The 27,832-nt window shown below is 47.4% G+C and overlaps 1 protein-coding gene across 1 annotated transcript in view; it reads left to right on the plus strand.

Annotated features, from left to right (window-relative positions):
* The window catches only part of SCARA5 (scavenger receptor class A member 5), a 96,170-nt gene that overhangs the window by 16,872 nt on the left and 51,466 nt on the right, over positions 1-27,832 (plus strand). The window contains 1 exon segment of the mRNA XM_032471043.1: positions 7,483-7,611. Within this exon segment, the coding sequence (XP_032326934.1) occupies positions 7,483-7,611 (129 nt within the window).

The following is a 27,832-nucleotide window of genomic DNA, read 5'->3' on the forward strand; positions in this document are numbered from 1 at the left end:
AAAACTCCATTAGGTGACAATTGAATCATTTTATCCTGCTTTTTAATGTTGTTTAGACCTAGGTTCTTGGGAAATAAGTAAATACTCACTTTTTTTGTCGGGGGAGGGGAGGTAACTAGGTTTGTTTGTTTGTTTGTTTGTTTAAGAGAGGTACTAGGGATTGAACCCAGGACCTTTTGCATGCTGAGCATGCACTCTACCACCAAGATATACCCTCCCCCCAGTAAATACCCACTTTTTTCAGAGGCAATTTGTGAATATTCTTTTTAAGTGGGAGGAAAATAAATTCAAACAGATAACTCCCAAAATGTCCTAAAATTATGATTAAGACATTGAAAAAAATCAGTTTTTCAAAGGAAGGCTAACTGATGCAGGGGCTAGCTCAGAATGCTTTCTCTTCCTCTTACAGCCAGTATAGGACAGACACAGGCTTTGAGTTTGCCCCCACAGAGCCACAAACCCATGCATTCCCCGCCGGGGAGTGTCAGGGACCCTCCCCACGCCCCCGCCTGATACAGGACAGGGAAGCTGAGACCCTCAGGTTCTGACCCTCCCACCCGAATGTGGCGCTGACATTGGAGAACCATCTCCCAACTCATCCTCAGCTTAACTGTCTGGGGCTGAGTGGTTTCCAGATAAACTTGCCTTTTCTGTTCTTTCATCCTTGCTCCCAAGCACCTCTCCACCCTCAGCAGACAGTATTTTAGCAAGAGTTCTTTAGGGAGTACTCTTGTTCTCATGATTAAAAGGAACTCTTCAGAGTTTTAACCTCTGGGAATAATAAAATAATTTGAAGCAACCCCCTTTTGAATGTGCCCTATTAAAGAGAAATCAATGTTTAAAGAAAATTAAACCAAACAACAAGGTCCTACTATATAGCACGGGGAACTATATTCAATACCTTGTAATAGCAGGAAATGAAAATGGAAAAGAATATGAAAAGGAATATATACATTTATAGATGAATCACTATGCTGTACAGCAGAAATTAACACAACATTGTAAATCTACTATACGTCAATAAAAAAGTAAAAAATAAAAATAAATTAAAAAATTAAACCAGCTCTGATAATAGACTTCTCATTGATTTTTTCCAAGAATGTGTCTTCACGTTCTGTTTTGATATAAAAGCCTTACTCCAGAACTATGCATCTCGGGGCCATAGATGTGTGATTTCATCCTTGAATCAGAATCAGAACGTCCAGGATGGGACTCGGGCCCCTGGATGGCTAAGAAGGTCCATGCATTACTATGCTACTCAGCCTGGATTGAAGTGTCAATTCCTTTCCAGTGAATTGCTCCCACAGTTTCGCCAAATGGGCACTAAGTGGCAATTCGAAGTCATGGGTGAACAAGGAAAGCCAAGATTTTGTTTATTTTTTCAGAGCAAAATTTTGCTCAAAAATATGTTTTTTTTTTTTTTTGTCAGCCAACAAAAATGTGTCAACAATTTGCATAAGGCGAAGAGCCAGTCTTTACACCAAAAATAAATGGCTTACACATGTCTTTGCTCTTACAAAGGACCTTATTGCAGTTCTGCTCTGTGCTGGTTGAGGTAGGGAGATGGTGACAGAGGACCTTTATACGAGTAGGGCAGGCAGAGCTGTGAATGGACAGCTGTGAATAATGAGGTTAGTGCCGGAGATGAGGGTAAGGTTCTGACGTGGTTATTTCAATGGCACTTAATCCTTAACATTCTACCTTCCAGATTATTCTATACCTTGAACATCTGAAAAGTTTAGTTTTGCTTCTCTGTAAGTGAAATCTTCCATGGGGTGCATCACCCTTCCCCCTGCCACTTGTCACTGAACTGGGATTTAATCACTTTTACTAAAGTCAGTGACTCTCAGAATGTGACCATACACAATGCAGTGGTATTCCAGATGACTTTGACATACGGGTGTAAGTTTATTATTTTAGTAGTTAGGTATTTATTTTAATGTGTAATAGGAAGACACTAATTTTCCACTCATGAAGATGATATAAAATTTCCTTCTTACATTAATTTAAGTTAAAAAAAAAAGTGGAGCAAGAAAAATAACAGCCCAGGGACAGTCAGCTACGGCAGAATGTGCAGCCTCACGTGGACGGGGTTTCTAGCGGTGGGGAAGCCGCCCATCTGACTTCTTGTAGCCATTCACTAGGAAGCATGGCTCCACGCTGAGATAAACATCTCCCAGCCCGCCAGTCACTTTATACTTTTTTGTTTGTTTGTTTCTGATCACTCTCTTGGAGCCACTGTTCTCGCCAAGTTTCTTGAGCCTTCTTCTCTTGGCTTCGCGATCTCCTGAGATGCCACCCTCATTTGCGGAGGCCATTGCAAGATGGAAAAACTTTCCCTTGGATCTCCTAGGTCTTGGAAGATTTGTTGTTGTTTTGTTGTTTTGTTTTGTTTTGTTGTTGCCATTTTCTCCCTCGATCTGGTCTTGTGTGTGACCATGTCTGCAAACAACGACTATGTTTAATAACTACCAGCTTTGTCTGGTACTTTCTTCAGAACTGTTCTCACATGGAGGAAGAAAGTTTTCTTCTTAAAGTCACAGTTTTCAAATTTATAATAGCTGTAAATCTGACGGCAATGCTGGAGAGAAAGATGACAGATTTCAGCCCATTTCCAAAGGCCTATCCCTCAAAGCCCTGCTGAGTTGCTGCCTCCTCCAGGCAGACCCAGGGATTACCTGCCGACAAAGAAGGAATCACTGCCTCTGCAGTGCCACACTTTGTGCCGTATCGCCTTTCTACACCTCCATCATTCCCACCTGTGTAATAGTTACCCATTTATACGTCTTCTTCCCCTTGACATGAGCATCTGAAAGGCAATGATTGTATCTTCATCTCTCACTCAACAAATATTTTTTGAGTGCCTACTATGTGCCAGGTACCGGTCTAGGAGCTGAGAGGTTGGATGCAAACAATGTTGACAAAGTCTCTGCATCATGTAGCTTGTTATCTTTGTATTTCCCAATATCTATCAAAGTGTATTAGTTATCTCCTGCTGTGTAACAAATTACTCCAGACTGTAGCAGCTTAAAACAGCAAAAATTTACCTCAGCTCGTTTCTTAGGAAGCCATGAGTGTACAAGAAAATTTAAGATTTTGTTTATTTTTCAGATCTCAAATTTTGCTCAGAAATATATATATGTATAATCCAATCTGGCAGAAATCTGGGAGCAGCTTAGCTGGATAGTTCTGGCTCAGGGTCTCTCATGAGACTGCTGTCAAGAGCTCAGCCAGGGAGTAGTCATCTGAAGGCTTACTTTGGCTGGAGGATCTGCTTCCAGACTTATTCACGTGGCTGTTGGCTGAAGCCCTCAGTTCCTTACCGTGTAGCCTCTCCATAGGGTATTCATGACAGAGCGTCTGGCTTCCCCCCAGTTGAATATTCCAAGAGAGAAAAAGAGAGCAAGAAGGAAGCTGTAGTGTCTTTTGTCTCATCTCAGAAGTGACACAGTATCACTTCTGCCGTATTGGCCACACAACCCAATCCTGGTATAATGCAGGAGACTGCAGTGGGGGAAGGCACTGTCTGGGGCCATCTTGAAGGCTGGCTACCATAGTAGGGCTACCAAAAAAACAGTGGGTGTTCCATAAAACTCTGTTGGAGTTTATACCCCAACAATCTGTAAGTCAAAACCTTTAGTTGTTGTGTGTGTTTTTTTTTTAAATAGACTAATTTTACAGGCGTTACAGGTTTACAGCAAAATTAAGTGGAAAGTACAGAGAGTTCCCAGGTACCACCTGCCCCCACACATGCACAGCTTCCCTTACAACTGACATCCCCCACTAGAGAGGTACATCTTTTACCACTGATGAGCCCATGTGGACGTGTATTGCCATCCAGAGTCCATAGTTTACGTTAGGGTTCGCTCTTGGGGTTGTGCATTCTGTGGGTTTAGACAAATGTATCATGACATGTATCCTTCATTATAGTCTCAGATGAAGTTTTACTGCCCTAAAAGCCTTCCGTGCTCTGCCTATTCATCCCTCCCCACTCCCAGCCCCTGGCGACCACTGATCTTATTACTGTCTCCATAGTTTTGCCTTTTCCAGAATGTTATATAGTTGGAATCAAAAAGAAAGTAGCCTTATCAGATTGGCATCTTTTACTTAGTAATAAGCACTTAAGCTTCTCCATATCTTTTCATGGCTTGATGAATTTCTTTTACTTTTTTTTTTTTTTTACTTTTCTCTTACTTTTTTTTTTTTTGACAAATAAATAAGCATACCTTTTGCCCTGGTTTTACCGACTGTATTATTTTGGAGTATTTTTTAATCTTCCACTGAGTGTAAGTAATTTGAATTACTCAGCTAACATGCTACTGTCACATTATATTAAAAGGTCAACAAATGTGTCTTGGGTGGACTTGATCACTTGTCTTTCTCCTAAATTGTCCGCTTGCCCTTACAATCATATCCTCTAGCCATCTTGCCAGCACCATTCAGGAAAGTTCTGCTTGTCTAACCATTTGTGGAAAATCTCTCTTTGAAACACTTGCTACATTCTATTTAGAACAGATTTTGTTTAATGTACAAGGAATCAAGTCTTATTAAACGGACTGAGCTCTCTCAGAGGAAGGTCTGTGTCATGTGTGTTAGGTGACAAAGGGACCTGTCACCAGTGGGTGCTGGCTATTAAATTGAAGCTTCAGGTAGAGGGGAAGGAACTACTCTTTTTTTGAAGGGGGAAAAATAGAGCTATATCATTGCAGTTCGCTCCACTCTTACAATGAATGAGCAACACGCTTGTAAACGACAGAGCAAGATGCAAGCCAGCCGTATTCTCAGCTGTGTGATTTTCCTCCCCTGTTCTGCCAACAATTGAGAGTCAGTACAGACTGGACATTAAAGGGATGGTGTTCTAATTAGGGAGTAAAGGAAAAGTAGCCTTGCCTTTGTGACTGATTAGGAAAATGTTTTCATTCCTGGAGGAAGGAAGCAGTCTTGATTGTTTTGGTTTCCTCCCTAAGGTGAAAATTTAGGAGTTTGAAATTTATAAATGTTAGCCACTATATATAAAAATAGACTTAACAAAAAGTTTCTGCTGTATAGCACAGGGAGCTATGTTCAATATCTTGTAATAACCTTTAATAAAAAAATATGAAAACAAATATGTGCGTGTATATGCGTGACTGGGACATTGTGCTGTACACCAGAAACTGACACATTGTAACTGATCGTACTTCAGTTAAACAAAATTTCAAATGGAGTGACAGTTAGCAGTAATCTGACACTTTACAAATCTTGAAGGAGCCTCATTAGTCAATCTGTGAATGTATTTTGTTTGCAGTTAATCCTTAACTGTCTTAATGTTCAGCTCACTAAATGGACTGCCTCAAGCTCAGGCAAAGTATAATGTCTTGTTGTGCCCCCACAAAAAAAATTTATACGCAAAAAAAAAAAATCAACATTTTTTTTTGAGAGAGAAGGACTTGTTTTTATAATGAACAAGAAATATGAGAGTCCACTGAAACTGGAACAGTTAACAGAATATGGTTGAATTTAATTAAATCTTCAAGGGAAACAAAGAGGGTGAAACAAAGCTAATGAAAAGAGAAGCCCGAGATGGTTTGGGATAAACATAAGGATAATGGCATTTCAGCGTGGGTATCTTGTGACCCTCCCAGAAGTTAGGCTGCCATCATTCTCAGCAACATCTCAAGAGGAAGCATGGCTTAGAGCAGAAGAGTTGGAACAACCATCGTGATAATGACACTAATATTTGGATAATATACGAGGCTATGGTTACTGCTCTGACTCTCAAGGGAAATTAACTTCTCTCTAATGAGTTGCAACCAAACAGCCAGCCAGCAGCTTTCATGAGAAAAGGGAAAAGACAAATGGCTATGAGAAGCCTGCAGAGTTAGGAGAAAAATAGGTTATAGATCCCAGTGTGTGGAAAGGGATAGAAAATTCTAGGAAAGAAGATTTAGGGTGAGCTTAGAAAGGTCAGATTAATTTTTCGAAATTTGCTAACATTTAAGGGTTGATGCGAATGGTAATTGAATTTGTATTTCTCGACGTGTTCCAAATCGTACCCGATGTTTTGTGGAAATATTATGTAACAGTTCTATTTAGCTGTTTTAACAACAGTATTTTCAATAAAATGGAGTAAGTGAGGGGGAAAATGTGCCTCACTTAACAGTACCTCTGGAGAGCCAGGGTATCAGTGTGGTTGCCACCCTTCCCCTCGTGGTCACCTAACTTCCTGAAGGCTGTGGCGGTCGTGATGCTACCTGAGAGGTAATAAGGCTACCTCCCTTGCAAACCCAAAGTTACCAGGGATCGCAAGCCTCATACCAGCTTTACAAACGTCTTCTGAATATCCATTATTTCCACATTTGCTGTCAATCTTTTCTGGTTCCCACACTAGCCTCCACATACAACGCGCTCCAGTTGGCAGCACTTCTCCCTTGCAGAGGGTGGAGAGTGCGTCACAGCGGCATGCATATTTGAAAAAATGCCCTCCATTGATTCTTACCTGCCATTCTGGGCGATCCTGGTGGGACAGCATCCCTCCCTTTCCACTGTCAGCAGACAAAGCAGGTGGAGTTTGGGAGAGCTTGCTGGCCTCTGTGCTGGCCATCTGAGAAGGCTGCCTTGAAGGAGAAGTCCAGCTGAAAGATGACTGAGAGACAGGGCACCTGGGTCCTCATCCACAGTTCGCCACTAACAACTGACATCCTTTATCTGTGAACTGAAGGGGTTGGACTAAAAGATCCGTGAGCTCCAGTAGAGCTCTGATGTTTTGCTGTTCCATTTTGGCCAGAACCTGATAAGCCTTGAGTGATTTCACAGGATGAAGTTATGTACTGTGCTCTCCTGTCAATCTAAACCCAAGGTTGTCAACAGGTGGTCAGATCTGGCATGTAAATGTGTTTTGTTTACAGTCCCTAGTGGTTTGTTTTCTTTTTGTCTCCCCCCCCCCAATTCATTGTCAACGCTTAAAAATAGGGAGATGCCTCCAAATCACTCTGGCTTGTGTTGAAAATTTTGGCTATGGCAACATCCGGCCCTCGTTCCTACATGGAGATGGCTTCCAGGCTGGGCATGCGCTGTTGGCATCCCCAGGCTCACCTGGCCCACATCCTTCCTTGGCCGCTGTTGGAAGCTGGAGTTTGCAGCCTCTTTTTAAAATTCTCTCCAGAGTCTCCTGGTCACACGGGACATGACGCTTTGTCAAGGACACATACTCGAGCCTATTAGAGCTTTTCCTCTGCTGCTTGGACTGGCTCCGGGAGGGTGGGTTATGTGGCCACGGGAGCTGTGGGCACGCCTGTCTGGCGAGTTCGTGCACACAGAGCTAGAAGCGGAAAAGCTTTGTCGTGGTTCTGAAAAGCTCCCCGGTGTTGCAGCTGCGTCACAGATGTGCAGGTGCATGGGAGGCTCCAGTGGGGGAGGGGAGAGGTGAGACCAAATGAGAAAAAAGGCTTTGGGGGTTTTCAAATGTCTTTTTTCCCTCCTCTTCTTCCCCTTTCGGTCTAGGTCCTTGCCACAAACGACGGGTGGGTGGCTGCTGCACCCAGCTGGGCTCCCTGTCGGCCTTGAAGCACGCCGTCCTCGGGCTCTACCTGCTGGTCTTCCTGGTCCTCGTGGGCATCTTCATCTTAGCAGGTAAGAGCATCCTTCCTGTCCTGGGCTGTAAGGATGCAGAAGGAGACGAGCAGGAGGTGAGAGCAGGTAGGAACTGGAGAGCCAGAGTGGCTCTCCATTCCCTCCTTCAGGAGCCCAAACACTGCCCTTCTCACCATGGAAACCACGGAGGAGGAAGCGACTGGTCTTTCTGAATAGGCTTGATTCTGAACAGCATTGCCTGTTTCGTGTGGGATGAGGAGCTGGCAGGGGCTCCGTGAGCGGGAAATCTCTGAGTCCAGGAGCAGAGACCTAGCTGCTCCCAGTGGCTTTTGATTTTCTTGCTTCATAATGTGACACCGTGCATTACACTGGGTCTCCCTGGAGTTCTGTGCTGTGGTTTGAACTGGAAGGGCTGGGCCCCTTGGCCTTGGGGTGTGATGAAAATAGTTATGGGACACTTTGTCGCTGAGGCTAATCAGGGTCATGGTAAACCTGCTGCCCTTTTGTGATGATGGTGTTTGGGATGGTTTTGTCCCAGTTCAGCAGGATTCTTCTCCCTGGTTTCTGTCTGCAAGATGGGCTGGTGATGGGCTGGAGTTTGGGACACATTCTCTAGCCAGGAAGAAGCAGAGCTCACAGGACTAAGGAAGGGATCAGATTGGGGGTCCCATGCTTTGAGCAGCCCAGCTCATGTACATTGTCCCACCGTGATGGAGATGGTGGAGCAGATAAGGACAGAAGCTGTGATGGTCTCTCCTGTCTTCCCTCCAGAGGGAGGGGTGCTCAGTTCCTACCTGTCTCAATGAGGGTAGGTAAGGCTCGACACAGTAAAACCATCAGTTTATTTCAGCATCGCTCATCTTCCGTGAGTGCCTACTCTGTGCCAGGTTCCTCGTTAAGACTGGAGACACAGCTCAATAAGCTCCAGGGGCTCCACTTGGGGATCTCTGGGGGTCTAGGGGATGAGGCAGGGGCACAGAAGTGGAGTCCTGTCTCAAGGCAGAATGAGGCAGGGACTCTGATGAGGACGACGATGGTGACCACAGGTGCTGCAGTGACCCAGAGGAGATGCACACTGAGGAAGAGTGGGTGTTGCATGGAGGGGCGGGAGGTGGTCGGAGGAGGGCTGCTGGTCAGGCAGAGCTGACTTGCAGTGTGGAGGCCGGGGTCCCTGAGTTACCTCTAGGGCAGGAAGATGGAGGCTGAGCCCTTACAGATGACCCCTCACTAGAAATCCTGAGAAAGGTGCCCAGGACCTCCCTGGTCTCATCTCACTTTCGGTCAAGTGAGGATAGTCACTGGGCTCCTGTGACGGGGTGTTCAGTGCTGCCTTCACCCTCAGATTTCCACACTCAGGGCAAAGGGCATCGCTAGGGGTGGTGTCTGTCCCATCGACCATCAACCATTGACCTGGGGAGGCAGCCAAGAGCAACAGCGAGAGAAACTCATGATTCATCCGAGGGACCGAGGGATGATGTCCAGCCAGAGGATGATTTGAACATGTTCTTGGGCTGCTCAGTGAGAGATTGAGATCTGGGTTTTGTGGGTTTGGCAGCCGTGACCATAACAAATTTCCAGAATTTTTGGAAAGTGTTTCAGCCCAGCAAGAAAGCTGGGCTGTGGTATTACAACTACTCTGCTGAACAAGAATTTTTAGGTGAAAGAAGAGGGTCTGGAGGAGATAGCCAGGCTGGTGGGGACCCCGGAGCAGGTCTCTGGAGGCCTGGAAGGGCATCATCTCTCGGGAGGAAAAGACTGGCAGGAAAATGAAAGTTCTCTGTCTGAAGGACTGCCACGTGGGAAAGGGCGGACGTAGTCTGTGTGGTCTCAGAGGTGAATGGGTGGATTTTGTAAAAAGACAAGTTTCCATTCAAAACAGGGGAGAGTTTTTAACAAGTAGAGCTGCCCAGCAGGATGCAGAAAGGCTTTTCTCCTGGCTTGGAGGTTGAATGGGATTTACAATGACATCCTGAAAGTTTCAGGAAGAAGGGCGGAACGTGGTTTTCTAATCTAATAGAAACATCGCCCTGCTTCCTTAGCTGTTCCATGGGGAAACCTGGGGAGGATTTTGATCTTTATAATTGCCTTTGAACTTGAAGTTTATGAGGACCAGATTGCCTGCGTGGAGTGAAGACTTGGGATGGATTGGAAGGGATCGGATGAAACAGAGCATTGTACTTTATCTCTTAGCTCTGTGGCCTGGCCGCTGTCCCCGTCCCAAGTTCTTCTCTGGGAAACCATGTTGGCCTCTGGGAGAGGCTTGGTGAGGGTAGCCAATGACAGACTGTAGTCACCAGCTGCCTCTCCCCTAGGGAGGGGACTTGGGTATGCGGTGGACGGGTCTGGGGTTCCTCAGGGAGATCCGGTCTGACCTTAGGTAAGAAGTTTCTTCAGACTACCTTGACTGAGGACCTCCTGGGATGCTCCTTTTTGGAAAATACCAAAATGGTAGGGAGAGCTTGCCTGGCCTTCTGTTAGGTGTCCTGCTTCCTCATTTGGGGCAGAACATGCTCTCCAGAGTCCTTCTGAGGTCACCTTGCACAGGAGGTACTATGGTCAGAATTGTGTCCCCTCCACGTGGAGGATGGACCGAGGGGTTTCTCCAGGGTCACTCTGCTAAGGGCACTAATCCCATCACGAGGGCTCCACTCTTATGACTGAGTCACCTCCCAAAGGCCCCACTTCCTAACACCATCACTTTAGGGGTTAGAAATTCAACATATGAATTTGGATGGAACACAAACAGGCAGTCTATAGCTGGGGAGTAAAAAGAATCATGAGATGTGATTCCTGCTCTGGGAAGATTGAAAAATCATAACACACAGACACATTAGGACAGTATGACGTAGCTAGTGCTCTGGGCCAAGTTCTGCAAAGGAGCCTTATTCTCGCGAGCTGGAGGGTTGGGGTGGCCTCAGTGGGGAGCGCTGAACACTGGGTGACTCCAGTGTCGTTTGAACCAATCACCCCTTTTCAGATCACCTTGTTCCAGCCAGTCCATCCCCGACTTTGCACTCAGAGAACAGTGTGTGCCCAGAGCCCACATCCAGTTATACAGCAGGTGGCTGATACCACGACACATCCTGGAATTGAGAGCGTGATGCTCAGGCCTTTACTGGGACACCTGTCAGACACAGCGCCCTGAAAGTCCATTCCAGGCTTATCGCTTACTGTGAGGGAGCCCTTGAGGGTGTTCGTCCCGTGACACAACGTCGACTAAGAGGACCCATGGGGAAATGATTTTCTGTCTTATTCTCGGAAGGAGAAATACGATTCCTGAGGAATTAGTTTGTTCTCACCTGAAGGAGACCGTAGCTCTGAAAGTAATCAAGATCACTTGCAAGGAAGTAATTGATGCCAATGGAGAGATAGTTGTCACCCCCTTGGTAAGATGTGTGAATCTGTAGACAGTTCAGATGGAAAGCTGCAGACATCTCCAGTTCACCCACAGCAAGTGTGTAGACTTCCAGGAAAGTGTTTTCGTGTTTGTCTCATGCCTTCCTCCGTTAGTGTCTCTGGCTTGTTCTTCCTTTCACTCGTTCTCCTCTGCTGTTATTTTAGTGTACTTTATATATCCTCGTAAACTGTCATGATCCTTGTTGGAACAATAAAGGGTGTTATGCCCAGTTTTTGTCTTCGAAAAATAATTCTGCCTACCGTATTCAAGTCTGCGGGTGCGTGATGGTTTTTAAGATGTGAATGGCTGAATGAATGAATGAACATATGATAGAGACAATGTACCGTGGAGAGGATCTTATTTGTGGAAAAAGATGGTTATTTCAGTCTTAGCCAAGCATCTAAATGACATGGTAAATGACAGAGTCAGCAAGGACCTGTGGCTCATAGAAGTAGATGTGTAATTAATTGTATTAAGACACACACGTCGTGGTATAGACTATCGGCATGACAGCGTTTAGGGAGAACGTTAGGACAGGCAGGCTCATGCAGTTCTACCTTAAGCCAGTTAACTCCATGGACTCCGAGGCCAGCCCGTTTGCATTTGAATCACCCGTTCTCTGTGACCGGCTTTGTGAGGCTGGCCAAGTTACTTGAACTTTCTGTATCAGAGTTTCTTCTTCTGAAAAGGGGAGAAATGATTGCACCTGCCGCATCGGGTTGTTATGAGAGTTAAAGAAGCTGACACGTCTAAAGCACTTAGAGACGTGCCAGGCACCCAGCGAGCAGGGTGAAGGCAGGAGGATTGTTGTTACTGTAGTAGCGCTAACCCTGTGACCACATTATTTCTCTTGCTCTCTCTTGGTTTTCTTTGCAGTCAGTTAAGCTTGATAATATAAACTGAGAGTTAGAAAAACTTGGGTTTAGTCCCGGCTCATCCATTAACATCCTGTAATCATGGGAAAAATCACTTTGCTCTCTGAACCTTAATACCCTCATTTGTAAGATGAGCAGGTTGGACTGGATTAGTGCTTCTCGGACTCTTTGGCCGTGACCTATATTAAGAAATGTATTTTACAGGACAAGTAGCTCACGCACAGGTACGTAACTGAGATGATCTTAAATGTCTGATGGATGCTGATGATTTTCTAGTCTGTTTATTTTTTTAAGAATGGGCACCACCCGTATGTTTATTTCATGACCCACAAATGGGGTACAAGCCAAAGGCTGAAATTCAATGGGCTAAATGATAGTTCTGTTATTCTGTGTGTCTTTCAAACATTCTTAAGACAATAGCGATGTTCTATTTTGAGAGTAAACTCCTGGGTTCGAGGGCAGGTTGTGCCTCTGAATATTTCTCTAATCTTGGGGCAAATCACTTAACCTCTCATATCCTGAGTTTCCTCATTTAGCAAATGGGATGACCGTGGTACCTACGCCCTAGGGTTGTTGTAAGGATGAAATTAATTAACGCACGGAAACTCTTAGTGCTGCACATAAAAAGAAATCAATAAAATTAGATATGATTACTTGTTACTTTTAGTATTTTCATCATTATTGGAGCAATCAGAGGGACTTTGCTGTCAGAATAGCAAAGGATTAGAAACCTACTCATTTGACCTGCTCACCCAGTGCTCTTGTGTATAAACAGAGAGGACTTGGCATGCCCTCTGGCATGTGTGTGCTCATAGACCACACGGCTCCAATAAATTCAAGGGGAAGCCTAGATAGAGACTTTGAGGGATCCTGGACTTGATGTGGCAGTGCAGTGAGGACTCAGGATGCCAAGAAATAGGACACACTGTGGCTCCTTAGTGGGGAGATGGGCAAGCCAGCTCTGCGGTGCCACTTAGGAACTGAGCCCTGGAAGGGGCCTCGGGGACGCCTTGTACAACCTCCCTCCTGGGGCAAGAACCGCCCTCCTGACTTCCCAGACAGAAGAGGTATTGTACTGTTACAGAAGAGCAGCCTCAAGTGACAAGAACCCCGCCCCATTGTCCTTTAACCGTGCCCCACACGTAGGAACAACTCACATCAACGCTTTCTCGTAGTTCTCATGAGTGTTCTTCAGCGAGTTCAAAACACCAGGCTCAGCAAGTCCTCTTCCTTCAAAGCAGCTCATGTGACCTGGTTTGGGGGCCTCTGTGAGGTGCCCTATCTCGCCACGTTTTATTGACATGTTCTGTTGGCATATTGGGCCAGTCTATCCTGAAAGAAAGCTCCTTGCGATGAGTACTGTGTCTTGTTTCTCTTGTACTCCCAGAGCCTCACATAATGTCCTACATATAGTACGTGCTCATTTAACGCATAGCTTAAAGTGAATGCCTCGACACAGTGGCCATCCCCCTCTCCCATCCCTTCCTGACAAGCTCCTGGTTTTAGTGGTAAAAGGAATTAGACATAGTACTGCTGGTGTGGTCTGGCCAGGACGGGGTGTGCTGGGCTGGGACCAGCTTTGATCTGGACACTCCATGTATGCTGACGTAGCCTAAATTTGCACGATCCTTCCTAGTGGTGACTCATAGTTACACCAGACATTGCATCCAAACAATGGAATACTATGCAGCCATTAACAATCATGTCTGTTGCCCACCCACCACAACACCAGATTTCTCTCAAAGGAAACGTTGCCTTGTGAGGGCTCTTCCATGTCAGCAGAACTGACTCTTGTTGGTTTTGCTGTTGCTTTAACTTAAATGCAGGTCTTGTCATTGATGTGAGTTCAGTGTTGTCACGCTGCCTTTTGCCAAGTATTGCAACCTGTTGGATGAGTTGGAACCTGGACTCAGACATCTGTCATTTAGCTTTTCCTTTCAGCCTTGTGTCATCAGTCATGTCTGAGCCAGTATCCCAACCTGATCCCCATCCCACAGCCTACTGCCATGTGGACAGTGGCCAGGAGGACACAGCCAAGGACATGCCAACCCAGGCACACACACTACTGTCCTGTGAGGAAGGGCAGGGTGGGGACACCTCAGAGACCCCCACCGGCCTTCTTCCTTAAACCTAGACCTCCCCCACCTGAGAAAGCACCTTGTTCTTGCAGCCCACCTTGGCGGTGTGGGCCTCTGCAAGCCGTCAGCGCTTCCCCAGCCTCACCTGAGCTCCAGGGCAGTGGGAGAAAAGGGGAGGAGTTTGACATCCCGACTTCTCCACGAAAGAGTCCACTGCCCGGGATGAGGGGCGTTTCACATCTGACCTTGGTGGGTGCCTCTAACCACCCCTGCAATGAGAAAAGTGGGCATGCGGGAAGGTCACCTGCAAATTTGACAGTATGCTCTCTGGGTCTGCCTATTTTTGTCAATAAAGTTTTATTGGCACGCAGCCACACCCGCTCATTTCTGCATTGTCCACGGCTGCTTTTGTTCCACAAGGGCAGAGCTGAGCAGTTATAACAGAGGCCAGCTAGCCTGCGGTGCCTAAAATAGTTACTTCCTGGCCCTTTCCAGAAAGAGTTTGTTGACCTCCCCCTCTAGGCTTAGACTGACCCCTCATTAGCCCTTTAATCTTTCACCTCTGGCCTGTGCTTCATAGTTGTCAAAGAATTTTCACATACGTGATGTCATCGAATCCTCCTAACAATCAAAAGACTCCAGAAAGTTCATCGTATCTGGATGAGGAAACAGGCTCAGGGGAGGGGCCTGTGCCGGCCCGAGGTCCCACGGCCAGGCAGCGGGAGCCTGGACCAGGATGGTGGGGATGTGCGAATTCAGGACTTCTCTTGCCCCAGACTCCAGTGGGAGGCGCTATCCACTGCTCAGTGCCCCAGCGCCTGGGAGCTAGAGTCGGACTGCCAGGGTACAGATCCTGGCCTTGCCACATACTGTGTGTCCTCGGGCAAGTTATTTGAGCTCCCTGAGCCTTAGTGCCTTGTCTATAAAATGGAGGTGGTAACACTCTTCACTTCAAAGCATTGCTGTGAGGATTAAATTAATTCATCTGTGTGAACTGCCTATAATAATCCATGCATGTAGGTATCATCAATGTCGCTAGGTGATCATAATGGAATGTAACTCCCACCACCTGGACCATAATCCAGCCCTCGTTTCACCGTATCTATACAGGAATAATTAAGAGAGACTTGCTACTTGCTTTGATTTCTCTTCCTGGAGTCAGGATTGGAGGAGACTTTAGAGGCACTGTGAAGGCAGCACCCAGGTCTTGCTAAGAAAAGAGCTTTCTTGAGGGGAGGGTATAGCTCCGTGGCAGAGTGTGTGCCTAGCATGCATGGGGTCCTGGGTTCAATCCCCAGTACCTCCATTTAAATAAATAAAATAAACGTAATTACCCCCCCCAATAAAAAAAACAGAGCTTTCTTACTTAAGCAAAAAGAAGTTGGGAATGGGCTGGAGTTAGTCTCCTGCTTCCTTTCGCAGCTTTCAACTTCCTCTCCGTGGCTCAGACTTTGCACCTGGGAAACCTACCTTTCCTTCTGCCTTCTGACTCTGTCTTCGGCTGCATGTGCCCTGAGCTACCCCCTAGATTTCATCTCACCGATGCCTTTGAGTTTGGCCTGGGATTGAAACTGAGCCACCAGCAGGCTCTCGTTCTCTGCTCTTTTGGAGAGAAGAAGGTATAAACTCTCGGAAGTTTTGCAGCAATCCTAGGCATCGTGCCTCGCCAGCCACTGCCCAGGGGCCTGGAGCCGTCTTGCATCAAATCCATGAGTGCCAGAAATGTGCCTGGCATCGTGTTAGACCCAGCGAGATGCAAAGGAATGGAGAGAGGCCCCTGCCGTAAAGGTCTCACCAACTGGAAGAGCAGATGGGCAGAGATGAGCTATTAAACACGGTGCAGAGCAAAGACCAGAAGTTTTGGAACCAGGCAAACCTGAGTTCAAATATCAGCTTGATCATTTATGAATTGCTATCTAGGGCAATTATTTAAGCCTCACTTAAAACACACACACACATGTTAAATGGGAGATAATAATGATCACTTATCAGTATATGAGGATTCAATGAGGTAACACATAACAACACTTGCCTGATGCCTGGTTTATATCAATAAGTTTTTCCCTGTAAATCTCAAATTAGAGGCACTAAAACATTCCGAGATGTTGTGATTTAATTCAGTGAAACCTTCGCTTGGTCTCCCTTGCTGCTCCTCCCCCTCCTCCTTCATCTCTAAATTTTGGTTACTAGGAGCTCAGTTCTTGGCCTTTTCTTCTTTAGCTGAATTTTCCTCCTAGTGGCTCTCATCAGACTCCATGAAATTCCATCTGTACTCACCTCTGACTTTTGTCCTGAATTCCAGACTAATCTGTTCAGCTACCTACTTGCCCCACTCCTGCTTGCTTAGTTGATAAACACCTCAAACTCATCATGAAAACAGAACTCTTGATTTTCCCTCTGGAGTTTTTCTCCTCTATTCTTCTCCATCTCTATAAATTACCCAACAATCAACCCAGTTGTATTACCCCAAAACCAAGGAATCCCCCAGATTTCTGTCACCTGCCTCATACATTCACCCCAGCAGCCAGCCCTGATGGGCCCCATCGTCCCTCACCTGGATCCTCCAGCTATGTCCCATGGAGGGTTGCCAGAGGTAGCAAAGAAAATATAGGATGCCCTGATAAGTTTGAATTCCAGATAAATGATGGGTTGTTTTTCTAATAGAAGGACGTCTCAGATATGTGGCGGGAGGGCCGGGGTGGTAGGATGACGAGGCAGGGAGCCTCTCGCATCACCAGCCAGTCTGGAGTCTGTGGAGGCACTGGTGGTGGTGGTGGAGGAGGGGGTGAAGCGACCCTCTCTGGTCTCTCTCTGGTTCCAGCAGAGCACACCATTGCTGTGGCCTCCAGGCAGATCCTGGGTTTGGTTTTGCTAGGAGAAGCCGGCCTCACTCCATGCCGTCCATCTCTAAGACGTCCCTCAAAGATGGGAAACAGAGTTGTCCTGGCACCAGCTGCCCTTCCAGCCGAGCAGCCCAGCATGGCCTGATGGCTGGCAGGCATCCCTGGGCTCCTGCCCTTCTCTGTGCTCCTTCGTGAGAGCCCCACGTTCCCTGAGATCCTGTTCACAGCAAACCAAGGGATGCAGGGAACCGAGGTAGGGGGTGGGGTGTGGCCCCGTCGTGTATTCCCATCTCATCTTGCTGCTGTGGTCTGGTTCCAGAGCCTCTCCTCCTCGGGAAATCCCAGAAGAGGGGCAGGCCTGGGCTCTGCTTCAGCTCAGGGGGCATGGGTGGCCTCTGGCCCCCCGCCATGCTTCTCTCTGATGAGAGGACCAGTCTGGGTTCAGCTGTCGTCTAGTAGGCCACCTAGAGCCAGCCCGCCTTGTAACAAGACCCCCGTCTCTCTGAGGGGGTCTTTGGAACCCACTCCTGCATGAACACGGTGGGGGCAATGAGTGTGTCCGAAGTGATTTCCAGGAGACGACAGGGCCAGTTCCGAGGGTGGGAAGTGGGGGACTCACACCAAGCCCCAGCCATGCTGAGTCACTCTGGGCGGGCTGCCTTCTGCAAAGCGCTTTGTTTCTCCTTCCTGCTGTTGTCAATGACGACGGGGTCTGGCCCGTTGTCCTCCGTGTAACATTTCAACATATTATCTGCCAGAGTTTAGAAAAACTGCATCTTTCTGGGAAGAGCTGAGGAAAGGTATCTCTTATTTACCAGTCAAAGCTTGTGCCCCAACCATTAGCAGCTATTAAGCCTAGATAAACAAGCAACTTGCCGTGAGGAAGCCAATGTCCTTTCAGGATCTATAATAGCAGTGAGTACCCCTTGGCTCAGAAACCCTACTGCGTTTGTCTCAACACGATGATTGCAAAGATGGCAAAGGGCATGTGTACAAAACTCCTAGCAACATCACTCACGATCGCTCAAAACTTGAAAAAGCCTAAGTGTCCAACCTTAAGGGATTGTTTAGCGAAATGATGGCAAGTCAACACAGAGGAATATTACACAGCCATTCCAAAGGATAATTATGAAGCAACACGGAGAGATGTTTATGAAATAATGTCAAGAGAAAAAAGGCTACCCCGTTGCGTGTGTGCGCTCCAGGGCGATTGTGCAAGCAGATGTGCGTATGAGAGGAGAAAGGGTGGAAGGGGACTTGGAGAAATGAAAACAACTGTGGTTGAGCGAGGCTTATTGGTACACATCCTTCTTTCCCAATTTCCTCTAATGTTGTTGGTGATTTAATAAAGCCTCCCTTTTAAAAAGCCACGGGAATCCTTCTGTAACCCCAGGAACGCAGCACCCAGCACCTGGTCTAGTTCCAACTGCCCCGGGTTCACCAGCACACCCTTGGGTCGGGGTTGGGAGTAGGGGCTGGGCAAGCAGGTCTGTGCTTGGTGGCTCTCCCAGTATGCGTGGGTGCTGCCCCCGCCTGCGGCCACCAGAGGCTTCCTGGAGGCAGGGGCCAGAGGACACAGATGGAGAAGCCGGGCAAGGGCCCCACAGGCAAAGAGCAAGGGAGAGGCCGAATGACAAACAGAACCAGAGCTGGGAAGGATTAGTCCTGGCCTTGACTTTGTAGATGACAACGAAGCCCAGGGACTGGGCATCCTGCTCCGGGTTGCCCCTGCCTCTGTGGCCCAACTCGGACTTGCATCCGAAGCTCCAGATTCCCCCCCACCGACAAACTCCTGCTCCCCTAGGAAGCCCTGCCTTTTCGTGCACCTTCCTCAGGGGTCCCAGCTGTCGTGCAGACCCAGACACATGCTTTCTGGTGCCTCCCTTGGTTCTCAAAACTCACTGCTTTGTTAATTTTTTTATTTATTTGTTTATAACGTCTACTTTCTTTGGAAGTTAAATCAAATACTCCAAGTTTCCTTTTAAACTGTTTTTCTTTATTCTTGCTTTTAGCTTTCTCCATCCCCACCCCCCAGCTTTACTGAGGTGTCATTGACAAAAATTGTGTAGATTTAAGGTGTACAAAGTGATGTTTTGATAGACGTTATTAAATGATCACAATTGAGCCATTAACATATCCATCACCTCACATAGCTATGATTTGTTTGTGTAGTGAGAACACTTAAGACCTACTGTCAGCCCACTGCAAGCGTACAATGCAGAATTAACTGTAGTCACCTTGCTATACCTTGGATCTTGTGTAAGTGCAGCTTTGTACCCTTTGACCACCATCTCCCCATATTCCCTGCTCTCCAGACACTGGCAACCATTTGACTCTCTGCATTTATGAGTTTCACTTTTTTAGATTCCACATATAAGTGAGATCAGCCAGTACTCTGTCTGACTTATTTCACTTAGTAGGATGTCCTCCAGGTTCATCCACGTGGTCAAAAATGTCAAGATTTCCTTCCTTTTCATGGCCGAGTAATATTCCATTGTACATATACACCACATCTTCTCTATCTGTTCATCCATCCACAGGCTCTCAGGTTGTTTCCAGGTCTTGGCTGTCATGAATGACACTGCCATGAACATGGACGTGCAGATACCTCTTCAAGATCCTGATTTCATCTCCTGTGGGTGTACACCCAGAAGTGGGATAGCTGGATCATAGGGCAGTTCTATTTTTAATGTTTTGAGGACTCTTCCTTCTTGTTCTGCATGGTGGCGGCACCGGTTTACATCCCCACCAGCAGTGCGCAAGGTGGTCTGTTTCTCAAGGACTTCTCCCCTAATGCGCCCTGCCCCCTTCTATGTTAGGAGCATGCCTGAGCACTAGGACCTGGGTCTCCTGACGTATCCACTTTCATAGTTTCCACCCTCTCCTGCCTGTTCTGAGGACTCTGAGTCCCTACTGCCTTCCTTCCAGGCAACTGCCTTCTAACGAGCTCCCCGTGACGGGCACCCAGGCACCTCGGAGTCAACAGTCTAAAACCCAGACACTGTTTGTCCTCACCTTGGCCTCCCTTATTCTTCACCTTGGTTAGTGACATAACCACCGAAGATGTGAAGTCCACTGTGTGGGTGTACCATCATTTCTGTAACCAAAGCCCTGTTGTTGGACGGAAAAGTTTCCAACTCTGCCTGAGGGACAGGACACACCAGGTGATTAAAGGGGACATTGCTCTGTGGCTGGTGGAGTCTAGGAGGGCGAGGGGTGGCCCTTTGTACTTTAGGCTCCAAAGGCCCCACCGGGACCCCCTGGGTGGGAAGAGAAAAGGGCTCCCGCAGCGGCACGTCATCCAAGCCCACACACTCTGCACTTTGGGGCCACCTGAGTGTCCCTTTGTTAGCAGAGAGAGGGACTCCTACATTAGGAGGCCCAGCAAAGTGTGGGTCCTTGCTACTGGCTGTGAAAGATTTCACACAGCAGAGGCAGAGGGGCGAAGTGAAGTGAACCGCTGCTTAATTGCTCAGAAGGAGAAAAAGAAGGAACGAGCTCGAGCAGGGAGAAGGGAAGGAAGCTCTCCAGCAGGGAGCTGTCAGCCAAAGTGGCGGACAGAGATGGTCCCAGCTCCCGATCCGAAGGGGCCACAGGGTCTCTTTTTAGAAGGCTCTGCCATCCTTGTCTTCATTCCAGTGGTGGTGTCAATTATTTCCTGCTGCAGGCTCATTCCTCCCATGGAGCTCAGCCCTGAAACAAAAAGCAATTAGCAGGAACTTTGACAGGAACAAGGAAGAGATATTAGGGTGCGTCCTTGGATTTTTAAGGAGCCAGCTGTGGGATAAGAGAAATGCCCTGCCTTTTCATCAGCTGGGCAGCTTTTAACTGGAATGTCTGCAATCTGGTGGACCCAGCATCCCCCTGAAAAAAAACCATCTCCAAAGATTCTGTTCAGCCATGAAAGTTTTAAAGGGAAATGGGGGAGTAATCTCAGTTCATCGCTGAGATAGATGTCAGAGTCCTTGCTGTCCCCCGGCTCCTGCAGGCTTGTCCTAATCAACTGCTTGAGCCTGCTCTTCTGTGACTCAGGGAGGCCTGAGACGTCAGCTTTTCTATAAACAAGAGGCAGGGGTTGGAGGTGGGGCACAGGATCCTGCTCCATATCACCGTTCCTGACCTTTCAAGGAGCAACCCGACTACTTGGCCCCATGGGCCCCTCCCCCTAAGTCTCTTAGGTCCCTCAGCTCTGCATGCCACCCCACATCCCACCCCACCCTGTCCTGCCGCTTGTTCCTAGATGTCAACCTCCAGGCCGTCTGCCTTCCCTCTGGACCAGACTGCAGAAAGAGAGAATGGGATGTATCAGTCAGCTCAAGCTGCTGTAACAAAATACCACAGACAGGGTGGCCTGAACAAGAGCAACTTATTTTCTTCCAGACAGGAGGCCAGGGGTCCAAGATCAAGGTGGCGGCAGGTTTGCTTTCTCTGAGGCCTCTCTCCTCGGCTTACAGACGGCTGCCTTTTCCCTGTGTCCTATACAGTCTTTCCTCTGTGTGCACGTCCCTGTGTCTCTCTTGTCTTACAAGGCCACAGTCGTCTCGGAATAGGGCCCCACTTTATGACCTCATCAACTTTAGTTACATCCTTGAGGGTCCTGTCTCCAAAAACAGTCATGGGGAGGGGGAGTGTTAGGGCTTCAACACAGGAATTTGGAGGGGACACAATTCAGTCCAAAACAAGGCTGAAGAAAAGCTTTCTCTCACAGTTCTGCTTCAGGGTCAGATATCTACGGGCATCAGAGCTTCTCCTGCAAAACTGACCTGCTCTAAGCAAAGCCCACGCACTATTGTGTGAGAAAGGGGTTCCTGTCACCTTTCTCTTTGTGGCCTTTTACGAAAGGCCCCTTTCTATTATGCAGGCTTGGCCTTTGCTGGGTCCCGAAAGGAGTTGGGTATGTGTTGGCTGGGATGTCCCCAAGCATGGGCTGGGGCCCATTGTGGTGCAGGACCACATAGGGCTGGGAGGACAAGGGTTTCCTCACCAGACAGGGGCCTGGACCAGGTTCTGGGTAGACATACATATTCCTGGCACCTCCACGGTCTGGCTCTCATCTAAGCCCAGACGTGGGTGATTTAATGGCTACGAATGTGCTGGTGGCACTGCCTGAGACCTGAGGCTGGCCTCCAGTTGGCAGCAGCCATGTGCTAAGCCTGTCCCCTCTTTGAGGGCTCTGGACCTCCCCTAGCTGCAGGGAATCCTCTCAGAGGCAGCCTGTGGCGGGGCGATGCTCTCAGCCCAGGCCCCGCAGGGAGGAAGGGTGCTGAGCCAAACAAGGGACTGTGCCTGCCCGGGTCTCTGCTTCGGACTCTGTTGATGCCCCTAGACCTGCCCAGGGCCAACCTGCTTCCTCCAGCTCTGGCTCTTTCTGTGGCAGTGCTGCTTCCCTGGGCTCAGGCAGTGCCCACCTCCGCCCCATGGCCCCTACTCCTCTTCAGGAGCTGCACCTACGTCCAGCCTCCATCCTCACCCAGGCTGCCCGCTGCAAGGATGCAGACCTGGAATACGTCAGGCAGGAATGCTCCCACCTGCCTCAGTCACTGTGAGCATAACAGTTTCCCCTGGGAAGAGCTCTTTGATGGGATGCGGTCAGCACAAAAGGAGGTCAGGTTGGGGGTGGGGGCAAGTTACGTATCACGCTCCTCAGTCCCCTTCTCCCTTCCTCCTGCTCTGAGCTTTCACGCAGTGACCATGGCCTGATGTCCCAGGTCCCCAGTTGGTGGTGCCTGAGGCCTCCCTCTTCCCATACTGTGGCTGCCACCATCACCACCAAGGCCACCATGACATCACAGTTGTATTCTGTTTTATATCCACCATTTCCCTTGTGAAGTAGACACCAAATTAACCCCATTTACAGATGAGAAAACTAAGGCCAGTGAGATTGATAGATGACGCAGGTGAGTAGGGGTTCATGCAATTTAATTGGCACAGGTGGTTAGGGTCTGAGCTGGGCTCAGACTTGGGTCTCCTAGCCCAGAGTTCATCCTGCCTACACTTGGCCCCCAGTGAGGGGATGTGGCTCAGCTTGGAAGCGGAGCTCTGGGCCAGGGATGAAGAGCTCCGCTCACATGTGATCAAAGCAGGCCTGGGACTCAGGTCTTCCCAAGTTCACTGCTCTGTCCCCAGAGCTCATGGCCTCTGGACAAGTAGATAGGAAGACGGAGGCACCTGGTCGTGAGGGACAAGGAGGGTGGTTTTTCAGGAAGAAGGTTAGTTCCAAGGTGATTCACTGTTCATCCATTTGCATCAGTTCACACAGCCTGGCCACGTGGGTTTTTATGATATCTGCTTTTTTTGGTCCACATTATACAAACAGATCTCCAAAAAGGGCTCTAATGCACTGCAAATGACAAAGTAAAGCGCACGAACTCTCCAGGATGGATTTTTACATTGTCTCGATAAGACTGAGGGTTACGGAGAAGTTCCCTTCCTTTCTGCAGCCCAGCTCTCGATGTAACTAGACACTTGGGCTGGAATAATTTTTTTTTTCCCCTCTTGATCTTGGAAAGTGTCCCACAGCTGGAGCCGCCTGCTGTCAGCTGTTTGTTTTTCTTCCTCGGGGAGGGACTTGGGAAGGTTACCCACCAAACCCCAGAGTCAGTTTGAAGAGCTCTCCAGTCCCCAGGCCCACCAACCCCAAACACACAGGCCCCAGGCTGCAGTGTTTCCCCAGTGAGCCCAAGAGCTGGCTGCTGGTCCTGATCGCCCCCTCCCCCTGCCAAGCAGGGCCAGCCCAGGCCCCTCCACCTTTCTGTTGGATGGCAGAGCAGATGGGGGAAGGGCAGCCAATTACAGCCTGCAGGCGCCAGGCCAGGTCCTGAAACTTCAGTTGTGGCAGCTGAGCTGGGGCTGCAGCCGTGGCTCCCAGGCGGCTCATTTATCATCTGGCCTTGGGTGGGACCAGGGAGAGCCTGAGTAATGCTTGCTGGACCCAGCCAGACTCTCCCCTAAGTCCAACCCTCACCCCAGGGGGTTAGTCCCCAGACCCAGCTGAGGCTTTGCCCATCTTCCTGTCCCAGCCCCACCCCAGCTCCTCTCTTGAGTTCCCCTTCAGAACTTCTTTCTTATGATGGTGAAATATACATAGTACAAAACTTACATGTTAATCATTTTCAAGTGTACAGTTCAGTAGCATTAAGTACATTTACACTGTTGTGCAACCATCACCACCCTCCATCTCTAGAACTTTCCATCTTCCCATAATGAAACTCTGTCCCCATTAAACACTAATTCCCCATCCTCCCCACCGCCCTGGCCACCACTATTCTGCTTTCGGTCTCTATGAATTTGGCTACAATAAGGACCTCCTTTAAGAGCAGTCATACGGTATTTGTCCTTTTGTGATTGGCTTCTTTCACTTAACATAGTTAATGTCCTCAAAACCCATCCATGTTGGAACATGTGTCAGAATGTCCTTCCTTTTTAAGACTGAGTAATATTCCTTTGTGTGTGTCTCTCTATATACTGCTTTCTGTTTATCTATCAATCCATCAGTGGACACTGGGTTGCTTCCACCTTTTGGCCGTCATGATGACTGCTGCTATGAACATGAGTGTGCAAATACCAATTTGAGTCATTGTTTTCAATTCTTTGGGGGATATTCCCAAAAGTGGAATTGCTTGCCCTTTGGATTTTTAAGGCAGCTTGCACTTGAGAGTAGAAAAGGATGTTCTGATCACCTGGGACCTACCTCCATTTGCTGGGAGAGACAGAAGAAGTTATAGAAAATTAGAGAAGACCAAAAGCTAAGCAGATAATCAACTTTAATTATTCTACAGCTCTCAGCACAATTAAGTCACTAAAACAGAAACGGGGCAGGGTTGTGATTAGAAATGCAGATTCCCAGGGCCCCACCCATTCCTAAATCGGAATCTCCAGGCTATCAACTCAAAGCTACTTGGGTGCTTCTGATCTGCAGCAAGGTTTAGAGCCACAGCTTGAAAATTGGACATTCCACCCACTGGGTGAAAGATGGTGAAAGGGACCTCATGTGATCATCTGTTTTGATTCTTAGATGAGTGTGTGTGCTTAATATTAAAGCGCGTGCATTTCCCACATTGTTATGTAATAGACCTCATCGTTGTCATATTCAGGGCCTCATCGAAGTTCATCTAGTTCATGTACCATGACTTAATTATCCCCAAATTGTTCAGTCACCGCTTCTCCAGTTTTTCATGCTGCAAGTCAGATGGCAGTAACTTTCTCTGCGCTCTCCCATTTCCCTTCTTTTGGACTATTTCCTTAGGGTAAGTTCCCAGGGGGTGAGATGATTTAACCAAGGCTGTGAACCCTTTTATGGCTCTTGATACGCTTTGCCAAATTGCTTTCCAAAGTACTTGATACTGTCATCAGTACTGTATAAACACACTAGTTTTCACCCTCGTGTTGCCAGCACGATGGAGAACTGTCCCATTATTTTTAGAGAGATTTCATTTTGTTTTATTTCACATTTCTTTGGTCACTAACGATCTCATAAAGTTTTTCATGCGTTCGATTATTAAATTGTATCATCTCTTAAGACCATGGTGCTTTAAGCCTTTTGCCTGCTTGCCTATGTGAGGCCAAATCAGATATTTATTAACTATTACATGCTCATGGAGTACTAGGGGGTGGCCGACAATCAACCATAACTTATTTCGTTATTGTTGATTTCTTTGTACCCAGGCCACTGCTTTACACATTTTGTGCGCTCAATAAATTTTGTTGCATGTGGTTCAATCCCAGATAACAAGTTTATTGTTTCTTGCAGTTCACAGAGATCTGTATTCAATTTAAAGGAATGCAGAATCAGAATTCTAAATAAGCCTGAAACCCAGAGAGATAGCCCAGACCTGAGAACATTATGTGGATGGGCACGAGGTCCTGTATTCCATCAGAGGGAAGATGCACTGGGCAATAATTTTAAAGCAAGCTTTGGAGTTTGAGGTTGGCAGTATGAGTAACTGTGTGATACAGCTGCCCAACAAAAGCTATTGCAATCAGGGTCATGTTAATAGAGGTGCAAGTGTGTAGAATAAAGGAGGTGACGGTACAGTCTAGCTCCATGTAAATTAGACAACTCCACAGTTCCTCAGTGTTTGTCTTTTTTTTTTCTTTTCAGCTCTTTATTTTGAAAAATATTTTAAACCTACAGAGAAGTTAGAAACATTGTATCTATCGTGAGCACCCATATATACCCTTCATCTTGAACCATCAACCATTAACATTTTGCTACATTCTCTTTCTCTCTCCTGCTTTCTCTCTCTTTCTGCCTCTGTCTCTCAATCTCCCTCCCATTTACTACCATTGTTATTGCTATCTTTTTTTGGTGGTGTAACCATTTGAAAGCAAGTTGTAAACTTCACCCCTAAATTTCCAAGAACAAGGAAATTCTCTTATATCACTACTCAGAGTTTTTAAATTCAGAAAATTTAAAGTTGGTATAATACAGTCATAAATATACAGTCCATAATTAACTTTCTTCAATTGCTCTAGTAATATCCTTTATAGCACATTTTTTTTTTACCTGCTGCAGGATCCAAGCCAGGATCACCCATTTAGTTATCACATCTCTTTAGTCTTTTAGTTTTCTTTTATCTAGAATAACTCCTAGCCATTCATTGTGTTTCATGACAACGATGTTTTTGAAGAACACAGGTCTGTTGCTTGGCATAATGACACTCAATTTGAGTTTGACTGTTTCCCCGTGATTAAATAAGAGTCAAACATTCTTGGCAGAAATATTTTGTAAATCCTGCTCAGTGAATCATATTGGGGGCAGCTTATGTCATTTTGTTCCTTTATTGATGATGGTTAATTTAATCCCTTGGTTGAGGTCTTTAACTACTGTGAAGGGACCTTTTATTTCCTTTCTAATTAAGAAGTGACCTGTGGGAGACACTTTGATACTGTGTAGATATACTGTTTTCCAACCATCTTCCACCCAGTGATTTTATCATCCACTGATGATTCTTGCGTGAATCAGTTATTACAAAGTTGATCATAAAATGGTGTTTCTTTTTTTCTAGCCCACCTTAGTGCTATTTTCCTTTCTGGGCACTAGAGTTATAGATAGACGTAGACACTGGTGCTGAAGTCAGCTTCAATTACCTGCATCTTTTCCCAACTCTGAATTTGTGATGTCACGTCCGTCAGTAGCTCGGTGTTGGCCATAGCGGGATTATTTACACCTCAGAAACTGGCAAGCGCTCCAAAGTAGGATTTCTGTTTGTCCCCTGGAGAACCAGTTCAGCATTTGTCACTAGATGCAGACAAACTGAAACACAGTCAAAGAAGGATTGTGGTAGTGAAGGGCTTTGAAACCTTAAGGAAAGGGGGTCCTTCTTCAAATAATTAAATGACCACCTCGTGGTGAATCTTTGTTTTTTAGGGGGAACCTGTTAACCCCCCACCCGCTCTCCCACATGGTGCTTTAGCCTGAGCCTTTGAAGGACTCATCACCAGCCTCACCCCACGCCTTCCTGTGGGGAACTGAAGGGTGTGGCCGGGGAGGCAGAGGCAGCGGGCACCTTGGGGAGGGGGAGGGGCGCTTCTCACTCTGGTCCTAGAGGAAACAACGTGGATGCAGAAGGATGCGAGGTGCAGAGGACATAGAGTTCCTGGCTTTCGTGCTTTCATATCCCTGGTAAAGCCGGCGCAGAGTCACTTCTAAGAATGAGGGATAAAGCAGGCTTGGGTGTTAAGGAGCATAAAGAAAGTTTTGAACAGTGGCTTTTTTTCCCAGCCTACAAACCACTCCAGGCAGCGCAACTCCATGTATATTCAACGAGCACGAGAACGGGCCAGGTCAGCGCAATTCTTCAGCAGTGCTATGCGGTCCAAGAGGCACATCGAGGAAAGGAGTTGGATGCAGCTGCCCAGGGTCCATCACCGATGAGTACAAAGTAGGAAAACTCCCCCAGGGCTGGGGCCTTGGAAAGCAGCTCTGAATCCAAGCACAGCAGTGATTCAGGCGTGGCCAGAGGCGGGCTCATGGAGGAGGCCAGGTTACCAGAGCCAAGCTGTCCGTTGAAGACAGTGGCAGGTCCCCTCTTGGGGGGAAAGCTGACAAGCTTAGAGGTCATGGTA

The sequence above is a fragment of the Camelus ferus genome, chromosome 31, assembly GCF_009834535.1.
Source record: "Camelus ferus isolate YT-003-E chromosome 31, BCGSAC_Cfer_1.0, whole genome shotgun sequence".
NCBI lineage: Eukaryota > Metazoa > Chordata > Mammalia > Artiodactyla > Camelidae > Camelus > Camelus ferus.